Genomic DNA, 22,422 nt, shown 5'->3' on the forward strand with positions numbered 1-22,422 from the left:
AATAGGACATTAGTATCTGATTCCTGTGGTGTACCGACCGACCGTCACAATGTGATCTGGCTGATTCATTCGTCACCACTCACCCCTTTCCGTAACCTGTAAGAAGACTCGTCCCCCCATCGATGAATGTTATGTGCGAAAATGCGACAAACCAAGAATGCGTGTATGACTTCAAGTATTTTGGTCAAAGAATCCCTCAGAAATAATATTTGATTTCACATATGCCTTGCATCAAAACATATACCCAAAACACAGATAAATGTGTTCAATCATACTGTACAAAAGGCAAGTCCCGATGTGCATCAAATAGCGTCTGAAATACATATGATGTATGGGGGAAATATACGTGAATCATTACGCAACTTTCAGCTATGCCCGTTTGCGTTTAGACGGAACCCGGTCGTAAAAATGGCAAGGGGAGAGGCACTGGTCGCTATTCGGCTTGTCCCGGAATAACACGGGTTGATCACGAGTTCTGGCTGATTGTGTATAGCCACCGTTTGACATCACTGGACGTTGGCCATTGTAATGCTTTCAGCCATTCACTGGTTCGATGCTCATGATATCAATCTATGGTTTGCCTGGGCCGGAATGGATTGTTTTACTGGATAAAGGTGGATATGTTTCTGACTGCACCATAAAACAGCATTACCATGTTCACCCGTTCATCGTTTGTCTATTTCAGTTACGCCCGGGAATAACACGGTCGTCGATGTTGGCCTAGGACTGCCGATATCGTACTTTGACTTCAGGTATGATGTCCCCTCCCGTTTTGAATATTACAAAACAAGTATAAATGTATTCGGTTCAGTTTACATGTAGGTGATTATTAGACTAACATCTTGTTGAAATGAACATATTTCACGGACCGTGAAGATCCGGGTTAGAATACATATGCAACCCATGCTTGCCGTAAAAGGCGACTATGTTTGTCCTCAGGGAGTGGGTGGTCAGGCTCGCTGACTTGGTTGATGTATGTCATCGTATCCCAATTGCGTGGATCGATGCTCATGATGTCAATCACTGGATTGTCTGGTCCAGACTCGCTTATTTACAGACCGGCGTCATGTAGCCGCAATATTGCAGAGTGCGCCGTTAAACAACAAACAAACAAACATATTTTACAGATAAAAACAGTAACTGTTGTTAAATAATAGTTATGAAAAAAAAACCAGGAGCACAGAGACTTTCTTTATCCTGATACTGCAGTAATCTAGACTTGCCCACTATTATAGACTTGCATAGACTGTATTGGATATATTTCTTTCGGGGTCTGTATGACAGACTAGGTGACTATTTGTAAACACAGCTATCTGTAAAATTACGACAAACAGTTACAAGTAACTCAGTCTAGGAGACAACAATTCGCTGCGCCGAGTTACGGCCCTTAGACACACCAGGACTCGCTGATCATGGGTTGTTTATTATTATTATTGTTATTATTATTGTTATTATTATTATTATTATTAGTAGTAGTATTAACTTTTATTAACACCTTCCCGGTGTTCGTGGGTTTCACCAAAGTGCTAAATAGCCCAGACCTCTTCCGGCTTTCCTCCCGCAATGAGCCGCCACGCCATGTTGAACCATGATAAATAACTGTATTGGCAAAGCGGTGTTTAACCCATGCTTTTTCGTTCTGAATATTCCAAACCGTTATTACCTTCACTGGGTGTACATTTCGTTGAAAACCTTGCCGACTTTCTTCCAGTGCTATACACCCCGACTTTGCGGGGTTGTCGGAAGGGATCATCGCCGAGCCTAGATACATCTCGAGTCCTTACGGGGGCTGGCTTGCCCAGTCTAACAACCCCACTGCAGATTCCTTCTCCGACTGGTTCCTTCGAAAAGACGGAGTGAATATAGAACTGAACGGAACTATAATCTTGGAGAATCTCTCTAACTCGCCACCGCTGTATAGGTAGAACATATATCTGAATTAGTGTTGTGTATGTGTATTGTGTGAAGAGAAATACTGTGTATCTCCTTAATTCGAACACATGTCGAGTTATCCGTAATTCGAGACAAATGGGGGGCACGGGTGGCCCAGTCATCTAAGGCGCCGCGATTCGCTGTGCAGAGTTGCGTCCCTTGGGCACGCCAGAAACCTATGATTGTGGGTTCGAATCCCTGTTCGCCCCGATTATGTTTCTAGGTTTGTCAGCACCATACCCCTGCTCGTGGGTTTCACCGAAGTGGTAAACGTCTGAGACCTGCATGACTTCGGGCTTTCCTCCCACATTAAGTTGACACGCCGTGATATAACTGGAATACTGTTAAAAGCGGCGCTAAACCCAACTCACTCACTCACTCGAGACAAATGGGGTCATAAGATGACAGCATCACGATATTTTGAGAAACTTAACTTTGAGTAAAGGTTTCACTGAGCATAGTTGAAAGACCCAGTCTGATATACACTATTCAAAAGAAGTAGCCAAGACACATTAACTCTAGTAATATGAAAGAAACAGGTAGTCCTTTATTTGTTTAGAGTAGAGTATTTGAAATAGCGAATATGCGGAACATGCAGCTTGGAGTGGTTGGTATTAATATCAAATTAGAAAAAAAATAATTTTGAAAGGTGTTAACCGATTCGACAGGCAAAAATACTTTTCTTTAAAATTTAATATTTAGTTCCAAGGGTTTAAATGTTGGTTGGTGGGTTAACAAAATGAGTAAGATAACCACTGTGCTGAAGCTGACAATTGTTTGAGATGAAGATGGTTGAGGTGATGGGTGGTGTTGCAGGTACAGCGCAGGATCCTTCTACCCTGTCGATGACTTCGGGTATGGGAACGAACAGAAGGACTGCGGAGGAACAACCCACAACTTTGGGTAAGTTACAAATATTTTAAAGAATGTGTAGGTGGTATGAAAAGAGTCATTACGGACGTATAATATTTGCCCTTAAGAACATCTTGTGTTTTTTTGTACATGCCTAATTGACAAAGCGCGTTGCTGATCCGATGAGTGAGTGATGTTTTACGCCGCTTTTAGCAATATTCAAGCTGTACACGGCGGGGAACACCGGAAATAGACTGAACACATTGTAGTCATGTGGGGAATCGAACGGAGAGACAAGCGAACGTTTCAGCCATTAGGCTACCCAACTGTTCCTAAATTCGATGAGGGGGCACGGGTGGCCCAGTCGTATGAGGAGCCGCGATTCGCTGTGCAGAGTTGCGTCCCTTGGGCACGCCAGAAACCTATGATTGTGGGTTGGAATCCCGGTTGGCCCCGATTATGTTTCTAGGTTTGTCAGCACCATACTCGTGCTCGTGGGTTTCATCAAAGTGGTAAACGTCTGAGACCTGCATCACTTCGGGCTTTCCTCCCACATTAAGCTGACACGCCGCGATGTAACTTGAATACTGTTAAACGCGGCGTTAAGCCTAACTCACTCACTCAATTCGATGACCGAGATACAATCATCAGACAGTCTCTTTCAGCTTTGTCCCCTGTGAGTTCTGGGTTAGAATTGAGCTCCAGTAATATATGTCGGTCTGGGCGATCGAAAGGACAGGTGGTCATGGTTGATGAAGTGTGAAAGCACTCCGCATGGGACATTGCTCATAATATCACCAACTGGGTTGTCTGGTCCAAACGCGATTATTAGTTGCTTTTGACTGGAATATTGTTAAGTGCCGCGTTAAACAACCAATAAAAAATATTTTAGGTTCACGTCAGTCATCCGGATGGGGATTGTATATCAAGGTACAGAGACCATCACGATAGGCGGCGGGGACGACATGTGGCTCTACGTCAACGGCAAGATGGTCCTCTACGTGTCCACGCGTGGCACCACCTCAATCATCTGTAAGAAGATCGACCTTTCCACAGCTGCCCAAACAGGTGAGTCGTACAACAGAATAATAAACTGCCGGGCAAAAGACCATATACACTCATGTTTTCATGCATGAAGTAAAACAAACAAGAATATTTATTGGATGGTGATGTATTTGACACGGGTATCATCGTTGTGTTTTGGACCTAAAGTTTGCAGTGATTCGGTGACCCTTGCCGAACTAGGCTGGAATTTCATAGCTCGATCTTAGCGGCATATGTGGCTATTACGACTTATGTCCCTCCTACTGACCAATCAGATTCCAGTTATGTCGACAGTGGACAGTACACGTGCTCGGCAGAACCTGCAATCGACCGAACTCTGCAAGACAGTCGCCATGTTGTTTATGAACCCAATGTCGATTTCGTTCCGGGATTTTGATTGGACTATGCACAGACTCGTTAGTCCAGCCAAAATGTAACTCCATATTTCAAGCCTAGTTTGGCAAGGGTGGAAACTGGACTGTTATAGTAAGTTAACCCCAATGCTTTCGGAAGATGCTATTAGAAAGGAATAATCTTAGACGTCACGTTAAACACTATTAATCTCACATTGGTGGATCCGATGGTTTGTATTTATTTGGTAAATATTGCAGGTGGCGCCACCATCACGCCCACAGAGGGCACTGTATCAGGAGGTGTTTGTGGTTCCAGCACGCCCGCCACAGCCGAAGCTGTGCATCTAGATTTGGAGGTGAGGGGCTAGCCTGCACCAAGGCTGTACGGAAAGATAAGTCCATGGATGTCTGGCAAGTCTAGAAATGAAGGACTCTAGTCTCTTATTGGGACAAATTGTTCTTATCATTTGCATAATCTAGAGATTATGGTTTAAACCAATAAGTATTACTTTAGAGACTTGTTCAAGTCTAGTGAGGGGCTTTCGAATAGCCTGGCGGTTAAAACGTTCTCTCTTCACAACAAAGAAATTTTCTTGGGACTTTTCTTAACGCAGCATAGGACACTTGAAGCTTAGGAGTGTTCCACTAGCCCTGACATTACGAATTTGCTGAATCATGGCTGACTTACCATGATTCGTAAATCTGGATGCTTTCACTCGCGACGTATTAACAAAGTGTCACTGTATGCATGTCATCATATTATCCTATTATCATATATTATCTTATTATCACAATGTACTGTTATCTAACTACCATATTCTCTTGTTATCATATTGTCCCATTATCTTATTACATTATCATATTAAGTAAGGATAAGATTTATGGATGAACAACTTCTTTATTACAATAAGAGTACCATCAGGTGTTAGAACCTACACCGAAACGCCGCTCCTAATTGTAATAAAGAAGTTGTTCATCCATAAATCTTATCCTTACTTACTACTCCAACTTCTAAATGCCTCTCAATGATGTCATTATCATATATACCAAATTATCTTATCATGTGGTCATATTATCTTATTTCATTATTTTATTATGTTATTATGTTGTCTTATTGTATGATAATGTCACGTTATCTTATTATCACATTATCTTATTGTTATAGTAGCACCCTACCGTTCACCTTCCCAAGGCCAGGCAGGGTCGGTCGGGTAGCCTAGTGGTTAAAGCGTTCGCTCGTCACGCCGAAGACCCGGGTTCGATTCCCGACATGGGTAAAATGTGTGAAGCCCGTTTCTGGTGTCCTCCGCCGTGATATTGCTGGAATATTGCTAAAAGCGGCGTAAAACCATACGATTTCACCCCAAGGCCAGGCAATTAAGTGACTATAAAAGTCCAATTTTACTGTCATAGTCAGTCCTAGTCAGTTAGCCCCGGGAAGATGTCTGCCGTTGTACCGGTGTACCATCTTCCCGAGGCAAGGGAGTTAACTGACTTTTAAAGTCCAGTTTCCACCCTTGCCGAACTAGGCTGGAATTACTTGGCTCGATCGTAGCGCCACCAGTGGCTCTCCTATTGACCAATCAGATTCAACCTCTCGTATCACTTGCATTTGCTTCAAACAAAACGATGGCGCACAGTCAGGACGATCTGATCGATAATCAAGATCTATATTGTGATAAAACGAGTCTTACATCGCGAAGTGCATCAAATCACGTGAGCACCTTGATTCAAAACATGAAAAGATTTAGAAAATATCTGTTGACAACGAGTTAGCGGTGCACATGCTTTGCAAACCCTGCAGTCGACCGAAATCTGCATGACACTTCACGAACCGGATGTCGATTTCGGCGCGCGAGTTTGATTGGACAATGCAGAGACTGGTTAGTCCAGACAAAATGTAACTCCATAATACCAGCCTAGTTCGGCAAGGGTGGAAACTGGACTTTTATAGTCAGTTAACTTACTTGCCTCGGGAAGATGCCGGTGTACATGCTTTACAAGCATCCACATCTCATTTATTGGTTGTTTATCCTGGTCCAAACAGCGTAATACCTTCCTGCCAACTATTACTGTCTTCAGGTTGGAGAAAGGTACCACTTTGCAGTGTTCCACGCCGAGAGACTGTTGTGTAATTCCGGCTACTTCTTGGAACTGTCGGACGTCCAGTTCATCACCGCCGTCGGTGACGACCCGCCTGTAGACTACACCGTCACCATCGACGAAGACTTCCACAACGACGGCATCCTCCAGACTCTCATACTCAGCGACTCCTTCTCTGTTGGGCCGCCGTTCAGGGTTTCAATACTTCATGGTATGTAGGCTCAATCTACAGACTAGAACGGTGTCGTTATTCCTTTCGGGATCCCGTGGGGATGTAGGGTTAAAATATATCCCCAACTTCTCGTGCTTGTCGTAACAGGCGACACACTCCTAGTCTTTACTCACATTAATTTCTTATTTAACCTCCATTTATTCAAAGAGTATACCGTCAAGGGGATTAAAGATTATGGCTTTACGTGCCTCTTTCACAATCATTCAGCTAAACCATTCAGCTTCTATGGGTATACTCAGACTTTTAGTTAAATGAATCTCCACTTTGCCGTATAGGACATGAGAGTATGATAAATAGGCGTATGACCAATAGGTTTAGTGTACATACATGCATGCCCGCACACACACACACATAAGAATACACACAATAAGAAAACGTTACCAAACAACTTTTTTTTCAGAAGTACATACATTTGTTGTTAAACATGTATAATTACATTCTGATATCATAGTAAAGATAAACGTACAGAAACGTAATTACTCAGCATAAATTGATTGAGTTAGTGAGGGGTATGGCTTAATTAATATTCACCATATACACGATCGCGAGCACAGACGTCATGTAGTTGATTGACGCTGTAACGTAAGTCGGGTTGTTGTTCTCAGTATCGGTGCCTCTGTTTGCAGGTAACGAGGCCCGTCATTTCTCAATCAAGTCCGACACGGCGGCCAATCAGGCTGCGGGTGTTCTTCCAACGGCGGCGACCTTGACCTATACAACGATTGCCAACATCTCGTTTGTCGGTGAGTTATAAAGAAGATCTATAAACATGTCCGGTCATCGTATACACAAATCTGAACACATAATGGTCATCTAATTGGGGTATACATGAGGCTGGGGTATACATGCCCATGTAGTTGATATATTGTGGACTGGTGTTGTCTTCAGCATGCCTGCTTGACATCCACAATTGTAACAGTAATAGTGTAAAGTAAGTATCTGATGTGTTCATATAATTGCCTATATGATCTTCCCGAGGCAAGGGAGTAAACTGTCTGCAAAAGTTTCAGTCTTGCCAAACTAGGCTTGATCGTAGCGCCACCAGTGGCGATTACAAGTTATGTCCCTTCCCTGTCCCTCCTATTGACCAATCAGATTCCACCTGGCATATCACTTGCATTTGCCTCACACAAAATGTTGGCACCCAGTCAAGACGATCTGATCGATAATCAACATCTTTATTGTGATAAAATGGGTCTTATCTCACGAGGTACATGCAATTACTTAAGCACCTTGATTAAAAACATGGTGCTTTTTAAAAGAACAAACATCTGTTGATGCTCAGATGAGGGTACACAAGCTCTGCAATTTCTGCAATCGACCAAATCGCCATGTTGTTTGCGAACCATGTGTCGATTTTTGATTGGATATGCATAGACTCGTTAATCAAGCCAAAATATAACTCCATAATTCCAGCCTTGTTCGGCAAGGGTTGAAACGGGACTTTTTCAGTCAGTTAAGTCCCTTGCCTCATGAAGATGGTCATTGCCGAACAATGTCTTGTTTCGGATGGGTATTAACAAGTCATTAACATTTCCTTATATGATCGTTCTCTTTAAAAACCGAACTCACTTGCTCACACTGTAGAGAAAAGGAGGTTCTATAATGAGTGAAACATTTCCAATGTGACGTTAAATTTCAACCCTCTCACTCAATGTAACAAGAGTGCCGAGATACTTGACATCATATGAAGCAAGGATCACAAAGGATTTGTTTCCATTCATTTCAGAATGTCCAACCGCTTCCTCCATTCCGGCTGACACAAGCGACACCAGTGTGGAGACGTTTGACGTGACGACTGCCACGGCACTGTTCACGCTAGCTAAGCCAGTAGACTTCGAACTCATCCACCAGTACACTGTAGCGTTGGAGGTTGTAGATTATAACAAGTCCCCCGAACAAACAGGAACCATTGGCATAAAAGTAGGTCCTGGGTCAAGTCCCCACCAGATATTGGTGTGTGTTTGTTGTTAAACGCCGCACTCATTACAGCTATACGATGTCGGCCTGTCATAATCGAGACTGGGTCAGACAGCACAGTGATTGATATTATGAGCAATGATCCAAGCCATCATCCAAGTCACCATGTCTGACCATCCGATTCACCAATCTCATTCAAATCAGATCTAAGTTCTCGCTGCCGCTAATCTATCTTTAGCCATAGCGAGAAATAAGATCTGATTTTAATGAGATTGTCCGATCATTTATGACCAGCATAGGTTGCTTGGGACCAATTCTAAGCCGAAAACCCTTCCGGGAGATTTTAGTTGGTTGGTTGGTTGGTTGTTTAACGCCACACACGGCGGTCTGTAAATAATCGAGTCTGGACCAGACAATCCATCAATTAATATCATGAGCATCGATCCACGCAATTGGGATCGATGACATGCATCAACCAAGTCAGCGAGCCTGACCACCCGATCCCGTTAGTCGCCTCTTGAGACAAGCATAGTCACCTTTTACGGCAAGCATGGGTTGCTGAAGACCTATTCTACCCCGGAATCTTCACGGGTCCCGGGAGATTTTAGGAAACACGAGGTAGCATTGTTAATTGGTGCTTGCAGATGAATCAGAAATAACGTGAGATAATACATTGTTTCTATGTTGTGTTTCCCATTTGTTTTGCGACACAGTCAGTTAATATTCCTTCTAAACTGTCGAGCAAAAGAAAGTGTACACCCATGTTTAATGGCGGCTGAAAGGGAAACAAACAAGAAATGTCTATTCGATGATGTATTTGAAACGGGTGTCATATTGGACCTTTAGTTGGCAGTGTTTCAGCGACTATATTCAGTAACGTTTTGATAACGTATATAATTTTTGGTCAATTTTCAAATGTATACTTTCATTTGCCTGACAGTTAAAATCACAGCAGTCGAGTAGGGAGCAGACCAAAACGTTGTCTGCATGAGTGCACATCGTCCTACGCCGACTGTATACGATAACTCGCAATCCAAAAAAATATGCAGACCCTTGCGATGCAATAGCAAAGCAATAGTTTTGAGGACCCATTAGAACCCTCGTCCCCAGGGGACTATGCGATGTTGTTTATTATTTTTTGTTGTGGGTTAAAAAGGCCGACTTAAACAGTATTTGAGTTCTAGCACGTCTTCCCTGCTTATATGGAAGGAATTAAACGTGCACGAACATGGTGCGGACAAACCGAGGACCTTATCGCGTGAATATGGGAATCGAACCCGCCAATTAATTCCTATTACATATTTAAGAAAAAAATGAGTGGGAGCTGTTTATAGTACAATACAATTGCTTATATGAGATAGCAAAGTTATGTACAGCCTCTTTGAGGCTGTTGATAAGATGTACAAACTATAAAAATATTTACCCAAATTTTAATAATGATGACTCCCTGAATAGAATCCGAAAGGTCGGAGAAGTCAATATTACGAACATGTGGGTTAATTTTGGTTCTTACCGCATGTTCCCACAATCCTCAAGTCGATTATCTGTACCTTTTGTCAATTGTCATATCTCTCCCACTTGGGGATGCGATCGTTCGGTCATTGCGTTTATCTGCGTTGACGAACTACATCTATTGCGAACAACTCACTAGACACGTGCCTCTAAAATCTACCGTCGACCTATTTACGATGCATGAAGTTCGGAGCCCATGTTCGGATCTCCATTATATAACGTTTTATCGTGAAATAAACCACACATCGTTCTTCATGTTCTTTGCGATCTTTCGGGTGGCTATGTGATATATATGTTAAGGTATTCAAAGATCGTTTTTCAGTTTGTGTCGTCATTCATAAAGTCATCATTCAGATCCATGTCCAAGACGTGAACGACAACTGCCCAGAGCTTGACCAGAGTACATTCGCCATCTGGGCCAATCCTGCTCTCCAAGACATCGCCATTGTCGACCTTAATGCCTCCGACATAGACGCCGGGAACAACTCCGTCCTCAGATACTACCGATCAGATGTAACGGCAACGTGAGTTTGAAATCTGTTCCAACATAACGTCCTTGTTCGTCCTACGTATGAGTATTGAATTGCTAGTGTTATGTCAGTAGAGTAAACATAAACTCGATTATTTCCAGGGTGTTGGGCGTGAGTGAGTGAGTGAGTGAGTGAGTTGGGCTTAACGCCGCTTTTAACAATGTTTCAGTTGTATCACGGCATGTCAGCTTAATGTGGGAGGACAGCTTGAAGTGATGCAGGTCTCAGACGTTTACCACTCTACATGTATAGAGTCGGAATGTTGCTGCGTGCGGTGTTAACACACACACACACACACACACACACACACACACACACACACACACACACACACACACACGTGCGCGCATACATATTCGCAAAATAAAGTGAATCATCTTTAACGTTTTGAGTCAGGACGTCAAAACAAACAGCACCTTAACGCTTACATTTAATTGAGGCGGCCATACGGTGACGTAGAAACCATATCTCCGTTTTCATGTTTCGTTAATCCGGTACCGTCCTGATAACGGAATTTAATGTCCATGTATTGTAGTCACTTTGTATAACGGGGCCCTATAGATTAAACTAATGGGCGAACGCAACGTCGTAGAGTGAGTGAGTGAGTGAGTGAGTTGGGTTTAACGCCGCTTTTAACAGTATTCCAGTTATATCGCGGCGTGTCAGCTTAATGTGGGAGGAAAGCACGAAGTGATGCAGGCCTCAGACGTTTTACCACTTCGGTGAAACCCACGAGCACGGGTATGGTGCTGACAAACCTAGAAACATAATCGGGGCGAAACCCATTAGGTTTCTGGCATGCCCAAGGGACACAACTCTGCACAGCGAATTGCGGCGCGTTAGACGACTTGGCCACCCGTGCCCTCGCAACGTCGTAGAACTGCTTATTCCCAAACAGAGGTTGTTGTATATTTCTACGGTTGCCTGCGGTGTAAAATGAGCCTCACTCGCTCATACTTGTAATGCAAACGGGACAGAGAATATTTTCTTGGTTACAGTCCTCCAGTGTCGTTCAACGAGACTGAAGATCTTCACAAGTCTGTTTACACGAAGAATACAACCCTGAGTTTTGAGGTCTTCGTCGTTGACGAGGGCGTACCCCGGCGCGGCGCTAAAGGCACTGTCACAATGGTGCTGGACAACTCCTGTCTGGTGTCCGTGGAGTATGAAGCTATCGCCTTTGATTTCCCTCTCGACGAAATAACTGGAGAAGTTACGTTCGTGGTGCCTGGGTATTACCATTATGAGTTTGGTGAGTAACACGACAGGAATACAAAGTTCTACTGCTGAGTGAGTGAGTAAGTGAGTTGGGTTTAACGCTGCTTTTAACAGTATTCCAGTGATATCGCGGCGTGTCAGCTTAATGTAGGAGGAAAACCAAAAGTGATGCAGGCCTCGGAAGTTTTAAATCGTTTTAAAAAAAAAAAAATAATATTATGCTTTCAATAAAGGCAGTGAGGCTTCTGACAACACATTCATGTATTCGCATATGCGATTGTTGTTTGAAAAGGTAGCAAGTATCCATTATTTAATGTGGCAGTGAAATTTAACTTTACTTAACTTGATATTGTGAAGTGATGTGTGAAGATGACACAGGTTGTCAGACCATGTTACGTTTTGCAGTATATACTCAGTAACAAAAGTTTAGCAACACCGTATTCAAATATACAAAAGAAGAAAACTCAACAGAGAAATGATTTTTTTATTATCTTGACCATTGTGTTGTTCAATGTGACATTCATGAATGTTCGACATACTTGTGACAGCAATAGGAGAGATTAGGAAAAGTCACTCAAATGACATGGGGGTTTGTTGACCATTTTCACACATGACTGTTGCTATCCCTCAGTAGCGAGTGTGACGCCCACCGGCCTGTTGTACCGCCACACAACGTTTACGCATTCCTCTAATGAGCTTCCTGATCTCACCAAGAGTGATGGTTGCCCATGCTTGTTGGAGGGCAAGGCCAAGGTCACGAATGTTGTTGACGTTAGGATGGTTCCTTCTTAAACGTCTCCCAAGGATATCCCAGCCGGCCAATCGAGGACGTCAACGTTGTGTTGTTGCAACAGATTCTGAGTCAGTCGAGCTGTGTAGGGGCGCGCATTGTCTTGTTGGAAGATGTGTCCAGGGTGACCTCTCATGAACGGTAGAACCACTGGCGTTATCACCTGATCGCAGTACCGTTGGGCAGTCAGAGTGTTGTTCAGCACAATGAGGTCTGTTTTCCCACCCCAGTGGATTCCTCCCCAAACCATTACACTTCCTCCACCTTGTCGATCATGTTGAATGACGTTATAAGGGTCAAATCTCTCTCTACGTCGTCGCCATACGCGGGCTCTTCCATCCGTAAACCGAAAGCAGAAGCGGGATTCATCTGTGAATAACACTTGTCTCCATTGCGCATGGCGCCATCTTTGGTGGATCCGTGTCCATACGACTCGGTCTTGGATGTGACGTTGCGTTAAGGGGATACGTCGAAGAAGACGTCGAGTCCGCAAACCGGCTGAATGGAGGCGATTACAGACAAGATGTGCATGTACACGTGTACCAGTTGCGCGATGAAGTGCTTGAGCAAGTTCTGGTGCACTGTTTAGTCGATTACGTCGTGATGACGTCACAATGTAGCGATCTTCCCTTGCTGTGGTTTTACGGGGTCTACCGCTGCTGGCTCGATCTTTCACGGTCCCAGTCTGTGCAACACGTGTCTGTAGACGGGAAATGGTGCTGTAATGCACATTAAAGAGTCTCCCAACTTGTCTCAAGCTCATCCCTGCCCTTAACATGCCAATTAATGGCTTCATGTCTTACATGTTGAGACATTCCTCTGCGTCGACCCATAATTTAAATCGTGTAGCGTCCAGTGTTTTCCTTTCAACAATGAGTGCCACTAACGTTTCGTCGAGGTTTTATAGCGATTCATGTGACGAGATTCACGGGAGTCCCGATGTGAGTAAAATCATGTGCAATGCACGTGTAAATGAAGATGTCACTAAAAATCAGCGTAACTTGGTGTGTTGGTGCGATTTGTTCTCTCCGTGAAGTCAGTGCATCAGTCCGTTTCTGACATTTTCTCATTTTCAAATAGTGCTCAAGATTTGGGTGTTGCTAAACTTTTGTTACTGAGTGTATATAGGATATTTCATGTATCGAGTGAAATATCATGTTCCTCTCATCGAGTGACGAGGGAAAGGAGATATTTTCACGAGTGGCTTTTATAGTCTCCTGCTACTTTTAATGGCTGATCATAATTACATATTTGATATTTCTCAATGATCAGAATGCATGCGAGTTGCTGGGGTAGAGAAGGCGTTCATTCGGGATGAGTTTCTCACTGCTTCATCCTCCCAGCCGGAAAGTGGACCAGAGAGGGCCCGACTCAACATGACATCACTTACAGGTAGCTCAATGTCATCTTTTGTCGGTGTTAAACAGAGTCTTGAATGTTCATCACCAAGTCGCATAGAGACGTGATGAAGCGTCTAGGTAGAACTTGTGACCCGTCGCATGTACGTGCATGTACAGCTTTTGTGCCCGGTCGTGTTTCTAGTGAGTGAGTTAAAGTTAAACGTCGCATCGGCATTATTTCATTCATATAGCGACGAGCGTGTTTCTACAAAAGGAACTAGATAGCCTTGGATTTGCCTTTCCTTGTAGGTTGTCTAAGTATTTAGTGTGGGTATCAGATTTTATTACATTTCTGAAAGATGAAAGTCACGGTTCCATCATTTCTGAAAGGTGAAAGTCACGGTTCCATCATTTCTGAAAGGTGAAAGTCATGGTTCCATCATTTCTGAAAAGTGAAAGTCACGGTTCCATCATTTCTGAAAGGTGAATGTCACGGTTCCATCATTTCTGAAAGGTGAATGTCACGGTTCCATCATTTCTGAAAGGTGAATGTCACGGTTCCATCATTTCTGAAAGGTTACGGGAAGTCACGGTTCCATTGTTATGTCTCCCCACCGCCAAATGGAAGTGGGGTGTGCATATTGTTTTTGGCTAGGTTCCCCTTAGCGTCGGCGTTCCCATCCTATTCCGAGCCATAACTTGAATTACGTTCAGTACTCAGCTCAACTGGTGCCTTTTGCTATTTTTAAATTTGACAACATTTTGTTTTTATATGTTTCCATGGAAAGACTTTGCCAAGTCTCAAACGAGTATAGGGTTCGTTTCCGGGCCATATCTTGAATAATATCTGGACAATTATTTTGGAATACCGTTCAACAAATTTCAACGAAACTTGGGATAAGCATTGCTCATCGGCTATACTGGCGCCTTTGCTATTTTGAATAGTTTCTAAAATTTAATTTGTTACGTTTCCATGGAAACAATATGCCCAAAGCAGCATATGTTGGTCGTAAGATGCGACTTAATGGATCGGATGGTAAGACTCTGTAACTTGATTGACTGTGTGTCATCGTACCCGATGATGTAGATCGTTGCTCATCATATCAATCACTGGATTGTCTGGTCTAGACTTGATTGCTAAAAGGCCGCAGTCATATTGCTGAGTGATGCTTTCGAAAAAAAGAACCCCAAAACCACGATATTTTTGTTCTACAGCGGAGCTTGGTGGGTTGAGTGGGGGATGGGTGGCAGCCGTTGATGACGCCAGTCAGTGGATACAGACGGAGCTTGAAGAACTCTATGTGTTCCGTGTCATACAGATTCAGGGCCGTGAAGATGAGGTCAACTACGTCACTACCTTCTCCGTCTTCGTCAGTGACGACGGCATCACCTTCAGTAAATATACCGACGGGAACGGCCTTGATGTATGTTTGTATTCGTTATTTAATCTTTACTTTTGAGTAAAGAGCATAAAGGTGAATCGTTGTTTTCTTAAACCATCATGAACAAAACGTTGTTCCGTACCGAGACTTGGTGCGTTTGCGTAGGTCAGTGGTTGAAGCACTCGCTCGTCATGCTTTAAATGAGGTTCCAATCCCCACAATATGTGAAGCCTATTAGTATCCCCTGCCACGACATGGCTTTGATATTATTAAAAATGCAAATATGTACTAATACAGAAACAGCGCGTTATCAAAACTTTCATCACAAGGGGCGAAACTATCATTGTAGCAGAAAAGCAATTGCTCTCACCTGAGAAAAAAAATCACATTTTATCACAACTAAAAAAAGCACATTTTTTATAAGTAAACCTCAATTTACCATCTATGCAGTAAATTATCAATTCAAACTGGAACATGGTATGAATACATATGGAACATGATAATTAATAGACTTTGTTCCTACGCGAGCACTTCCGGTTCTGACTTCTGAAGGGCGTGGCATGTTTCTCCATGTTGCAGGTGTTCAATGGGGCGGTGGACCAGGCCACTGTGGTGGATGTGACCCTGGAGCCTCCTGCCCGTGGGAAATACATCCGCATTAACCCCCAGACATGGGTGGGGCACGTCAGTCTCAGGTTCGAGCTGACTGGCTGTTCACAGCGGGAGGAGTTGCATTGTAAGTTGATCTTACCTTTAGCCTTGATCCAAGGCTCTACTGAAAGATAAGTCCATGGATGCATTGTAATTCTAGCCTTATAACAGCAAGTTTGGATTAGCCATAAGGATACCAGACGTTTATAAGGACCATTTGTTCTTATTATTCATATAATCTAGGAATAATGATTAAAACTAATAATCATTTCCTGAGTGACTTATGCAAGTGTAGTTAACGTGGGTAATAGAGCATTTTCACTTACTGCGACTAACCTCTGCAACAATTTTATACTACCAATCAGGGTAGCATTTTTAAAATCACAGTTCAAGCCACTACTGAAAACTGCAAAGCATTTGACAACGATGATTAACCTTTATCATGTATTCTTTTTATTGTTGTTGTTTATGTAGAGCATCACTGAACATCTCATTATGGGTATGAGATGCTATACAAACTCAGTATTATTTATTATTATTTACAAAGTCATTATATACTCCCCAAATTATTTCAGAAGTTTGGTTCTGGTGATTCGATAATTAATATATTATAATAATAATAAAAACAACAAAACTGTTTCAATAAGCATAACAACTATCTGCTAAAAGCAGTGTCAAGGGTACGATTCTACATCGGATAACAGAATTATATCATTTCTGTTAACAATAACAGAATTATAACATTTCTGTTGAACGATTTAATGTCTGGACATCAACCATGTCTTCTAAGACAATGCAATATACACAAACACTATCCATGACTCTGATTTGTTTCAGAACATTGATTATATTTTTCCCGTTAGCGGTAATTTTGTAGCTAAATATGGTCTGGTAAGGCTAATCTTAAAAACCCTACTCCAAAAAGTTTTTTTGCGTGAGTATATTCTTGGAACGGTAAGGTTATTTGAATTCTTTGATCTGAGGTAGGAGACAGTTTTCTGATGTCTGTGGAGTTATATAGACGAACATGACATACATCACATGAATATATAGTCATCATGTTAACAAAGCTGTCTTCTTATTCTTGAGGAAGGTAGGGTAGTCTAGTGGTTAAAGTGTTCGCTCGTCACGCTGAAGGCCTGGTTTCGGTTCTCCACATGGGTACAATGTGCGAAACCCCTTTCTGGAGTCTTTCGTCGAGATATATTGTTAAACAGGGTGTGAAACCATACTCAGTCACTCTCATCAACGATTAGTGTGCTAGTACGTATTATAATCAATCACAGCACATTGCACGCTACTTTCGCGTCTCCACCAATAACCATGAAACTCTCAGTTTGTAATATGGTATTTCTTGTGTTTTCAGATCAGACATCTTGTGAGCGATGCCAGACCACGTGGTACTGCCCGGGGAACGGGCACATGCTGCCATGTGGACGCTGTGACCCCCCAATGTCCAACTCCACCTGTGGCCGCTCCCCCACGGAGCACAGTTTTGGTCTGGCGTCTGAGTGCGTGACCTGCCCACTGGGTTGGGTAAGTACAAGTGTACCCGTCTCACAGATATGTCATCGTATTCACCAACTACAATGTATAAATCTCTGAACATCCTGCGGAGGTGAGGTGAAATGGGATTTATTAACGTCCGCCAATATATCACATACCCGACTCTCCAATTCTCACGAGCTTACTCAGATGGGAGACAAAAATACCAAACTAGGATTACAGTAATACGAATTACGCGAAAAGAATACAAACGAAATGTGATTCAAATACGATAAAGAAAAAAGAGAAAATAAACATAGTGGCGCGACCACTTTCTCGTCTTTCTTTAAGACAATGTTTATCACTAGAAGTGTCTTATTGCATCAGCCACTCTCCAGAACTTTGCCATGCTGGTGGGTGTCGTGTTCTTGTGGATTGTCTGAGCTGCTGCACTGGAACCTGTCTGTGGATAGTGTAACATTTTACGCTGTTTTAGCAATAGTCCCGCAATACCCGCAAGGAAAATCGATCCAAGCGATAAAGCGACCTAACCACTGACCTTTGGGTATGTGCAATGTTGTCACTCAAATTAGTTTTTTCGAGTACCAGTTCGGTTTTGGTAGCTTGTGAAAGTAAGGGTAACTATGATTGGTTGATTGTTTAATTGAGATGAAGATTACAGCAAAATACTCACTTGTTGTGTTGTTGCAGTTGGTATAAGCTATTTTATGCATGATAAACACTTCTCTTGATCTTGGTGGCTCAGTGGGTTATGGCACGGCAACCTGCACTACAGAGTTGCGTCCCCTAGTTGCCAGGATCAGCATGTCATGGGTTTGAATCTCATAATTTCACCCATTATGGACCCTCGTTTTCAACACCATATCTGTGCTCTTTTGTTCTTCCAACATGGCAGATATTATTGACCGTCGTTAAATTGGATATCCACATTCCGCTGACACATCACGTAACCGAAGTACTGAAAACAGCATCCTACAACTTCTAGATATGGATAACATTTAATGACACATGACCAATTTTGAAATCACTTACCGAAAGACACATCACCAATAAATCCAGATGACTAATTCAATCGACTTAAATTTCATATTTTTTGTCATTCATCCTCATTGAACATCAAAAGATTTTGTCCGGATTACAAAAGAATGAGAAACAAGCCTGTGGAACTTGGTATCATCCTCTGTAATGACCTTGTCAGGAGCTTGACGATGTATCAACACATCTGTTTTATGCTTCAGATCTGCAAGGACGGCTATGCTGAACCATGCGATGAGTTTCACTACGTGAACTACTGTAATGACTCCTATTGTCCGGCCACCTGCACCCAGTGTGAGTCCGGGTATGCGTGTCGGGGTGGCCAGAGGTACTACTGCGAGGTTGGCACGTGGTCAGATGGAAACAAAGGTACATTCTAAAACTTAAAACAATATCTCTCTTTAAAAAAACTGTCCAATCTCCGCTGTATGTTACACTTGTTGCAGTTGATCTTTATTTGAAGAAAATATGTGGTTATGATGACGCATTGAAGATAATTCGTGGTAATCATGGCGCATTGAAGATCATACGTGGCAATCATGGTGCCTTGAAGATCATACGTGGCAATCATGACGCATTGAAGATTATACGTGGCAATCATGGTGCATTGAAGCCCATACGTGGCAATCATGGCGCATTGAAACCCATACGTGGCAATCATGGTGCATTGAAGATCATACGTGGAAATCATGGTGCATTGAAGATTATACATGGCAATCATGGCGCATTGAAGATTATACATGGCAATCATGGCGCATTGAAGCCCATACGTGGCAATCATGGTGCATTGAAGATCATACATGGCAATCATGGTGTATTGAAGATTATACATGGCAATCATGGCGCATTGAAGATTATACATGGCAATCATGGCGCATTGAAGATTATACGTGGCAATCATGGCGCATTGAAGCCCATACGTGGCAATCATGGTGCATTGAAGATCATACGTGGCAATCATGGTGCAATGAAGATTATACATGGCAATCATGGTGCACTGAAGATCATACATGACAATCATGGTGCATTGAAGCCCATACGTGGCAATCATGGTGCATTGAAGATTATACATGGCAATCATGGCGCATTGAAGCCCATACGTGGCAATCATGGCGCATTGAAGATCATACATGACAATCATGGTGCACTGAAGATCATACATGACAATCATGGTGCATTGAAGATCATACGTGGCAATCATGGTGTATTGAAGATTATACATGGCAATCATGGTGCACTGAAGATCATACATGACAATCATGGTGCATTGAAGATCATACGTGGCAATCATGGTGTATTGAAGATTATACATGGCAATCATGGCGCATTAAAGATTATACATGGCAATCATTGCGCATTGAAGATCATACGTGGCAATCATGGTGCATTGAAGATTATACATGGCAATCATGGTGCATTGAAGATTATACATTGCAATCATGGTGCATTGAGGATCATACATGGCAATCATGGCGCATTGAAGATCATACGTGGAAATCATGGTGCACTGAAGATTATACATGGCAATCACGGCGCATTGAAGAGTATACATCGCAATCATGGTGCATTGAAGATCATACATGGCAATCATGGCGCATTGAAGCCCATACGTGGCAATCATGGTGCATTAAAGATTATACATGACAATCATGGTGCACTGAAGATTATACATCGCAATCATGGTGCATTGAAGATTATACATTGCAATCATGGTGCATTGAGGATCATACATGGCAATCATGGCGCATTGAAGATCATACGTGGAAATCATGGTGCACTGAAGATTATACATGGCAATCACGGCGCATTGAAGAGTATACATCGCAATCATGGTGCATTGAAGATCATACATGGCAATCATGGCGCATTGAAGCCCATACGTGGCAATCATGGTGCATTAAAGATTATACATGACAATCATGGTGCACTGAAGATTATACATCGCAATCACGGCGCATTGAAGAGTATACATCGCAATCATGGTGCATTGAAGATTATACATGGCAATCACGGCGCATTGAAGCCCATACGTGGCAATCATGGTGCATTGAAGATTATACATGGCAATCACGGCGCATTGAAGATTATACATGGCAATCATGGTGCATTGAAGATCATACATGGCAATCATGGCGCATTGAAGATCATACGTGGCAATCATGGTGCATTGAAGATTATACATGGCAATCACGGCGCATTGAAGATTATACATGGCAATCATGGCGCATTGAAGATCATACGTTCCATTTATGGCATATAAAGAAGGATACAGGGCAAGCAAAACACAGCTTTCACATCGATGTGGAGAGCAAGCCTGCTTTTCCTGGCTCCTGTATTAATATCAAAGGCTGCTAGCGATGCTCTCTGCAGACTACAAATGGCTATCATCGTCTCATTTTAAATAGATTTCTGTATAATGATACAGCAATTCATTAATACCAGATCTTTTACTCGGATGCGATACCCCCCTGCATGAATATCTGAGCACACAACATGAGAGTTTGATGAACAGTTTCGTCATCCAATCAGACTTGAGGCAACAAGTGAGTGAAGCCAATCAGACCAGCATATCTTATTTCTGTATGTCAAACACGAACATCAACGGGGGGTTCCGAATGCAAGATATAAAGACAGGTTGTTATATTGTTGTTGATATTTTTTTACGTCCTATTGTCTCTAAGCACCATGGTATCACACCGAAAAGCATGTACTAACGAGGATGTATTTGTGTTGTGTGGCACATTTCCGATTCGAAATGGTAAAAAGTGACGCAGAGAGTTATCGTATCTGATCTGTTGATCAAACCATAATACACAATTTTACATGTGTTTTACCGGTAGAGTTCTGCGAGCTGTGCCGACCAGGTACCTTCCAGGATCAGTCAGGGCAGTCCTCCTGCAAACCCTGCCCAACCGGATTCCGTAGCACCACAATGAAGGACCGTTGTGCGCCGTGCAACCCCAGGTCTTGGTCCAAGGGAGACGGGTCTGACTGCGAGGCATGTACTGACAACATTCAGTGTCCATGCATTGGCAGCACGGGACTTTGTTTCCATGGAGTCACATGCAGGAATGCCCAGAACGCTGACGGGAGTTACGGCCATGTGTGCGATGCCTGTCCGTCTGGCTATAACGGTGACGGTGTCAGCTGTACTGATATCGATGAGGTGAGGAGTTTTTTTCCCCTTTATTTTGAAAACATATTCTATAGTCTGGAAAGTAATTTAAGGTACGGACGTTTACTACAATATCGGAAAAACTATCGGACCTACTCCAGTCGAAGTTGGTATGAGATTATTAAACAGTCATACATAACTGGATATTACATTTAAAGACAATCGGTGCATGAATAATAAATCTGTTCTGGTTGTTGATGCAATATAGACAGATTTTTTATTCATGCACCGATTGTCTTTAAATGTAATATCCAGTTATGTATGACTGTTTAATAATATCATACCAACTTCGACTGGAGTAGGTCCGATAGTTTTTTCCGATATTGTAGTAAACGTCCGTACCTTAAATTACCTTCCAGACTATAAGTGTAAACACATTGATGGATTAAGAAGGTGACATTGAGACATAAGGCCAAGGTTATGGTTGAATTATTGTGTGCAGTGAGTGACTGAGCAAGATGGGTTTAACACTTTAACAGTATTTCAGTTGTATCAAAGCGTGTCAGCTCATTGTGGGATCAAAACCCCATAGTGAGCGGAATTAAGTTGAAAGAGACGCAATGTCTTCGTGTCCAAGAGTCGTAGATATCCATTTGGTTAATATATTTTACAAACAAGACGAGAAAGAGTTACCGTAGTTGAACATGTGAAATGATTGAGTTATATCTCCGCCCTGGACAGTATACTCAGTTACTTCAAGGCGTGTCAGCCTGATGTGGGAGGAAAGGTCTTTGAATTACTGCTTTCATGAAACCCACAGTGATTGGTACGGTGCTGACAAACCTAGAAACATAATTGGACTGAATCAATGACTCGAACCCAATTCCACTTGGCAAGACTATGGAAC

The 22,422-nt window shown here is 42.6% G+C and overlaps 1 protein-coding gene across 1 annotated transcript in view; it reads left to right on the forward strand.

Moving 5' to 3' along the window:
- The window catches only part of LOC139463461 (uncharacterized), a 73,063-nt gene that overhangs the window by 31,490 nt on the left and 19,151 nt on the right, over positions 1-22,422 (forward strand). Inside the window, exons 30-45 of the mRNA XM_071244729.1 lie at positions 686-752; positions 1,712-1,921; positions 2,749-2,835; positions 3,677-3,852; positions 4,440-4,537; positions 6,264-6,495; positions 7,143-7,259; positions 8,246-8,439; positions 10,303-10,472; positions 11,477-11,730; positions 13,759-13,878; positions 15,042-15,250; positions 15,788-15,944; positions 17,226-17,395; positions 18,604-18,769; positions 21,241-21,566. Coding sequence (XP_071100830.1) covers positions 686-752; positions 1,712-1,921; positions 2,749-2,835; positions 3,677-3,852; positions 4,440-4,537; positions 6,264-6,495; positions 7,143-7,259; positions 8,246-8,439; positions 10,303-10,472; positions 11,477-11,730; positions 13,759-13,878; positions 15,042-15,250; positions 15,788-15,944; positions 17,226-17,395; positions 18,604-18,769; positions 21,241-21,566 — 2,753 coding nt within the window. The remainder of the gene's footprint in view (positions 1-685; positions 753-1,711; positions 1,922-2,748; positions 2,836-3,676; positions 3,853-4,439; positions 4,538-6,263; positions 6,496-7,142; positions 7,260-8,245; positions 8,440-10,302; positions 10,473-11,476; positions 11,731-13,758; positions 13,879-15,041; positions 15,251-15,787; positions 15,945-17,225; positions 17,396-18,603; positions 18,770-21,240; positions 21,567-22,422) is intronic.

Source organism: Haliotis cracherodii, unplaced genomic scaffold, assembly GCF_022045235.1.
Source record: "Haliotis cracherodii isolate W230 unplaced genomic scaffold, xgHalCrac1.p SCAF_16, whole genome shotgun sequence".
Lineage (NCBI taxonomy): Eukaryota > Metazoa > Mollusca > Gastropoda > Lepetellida > Haliotidae > Haliotis > Haliotis cracherodii.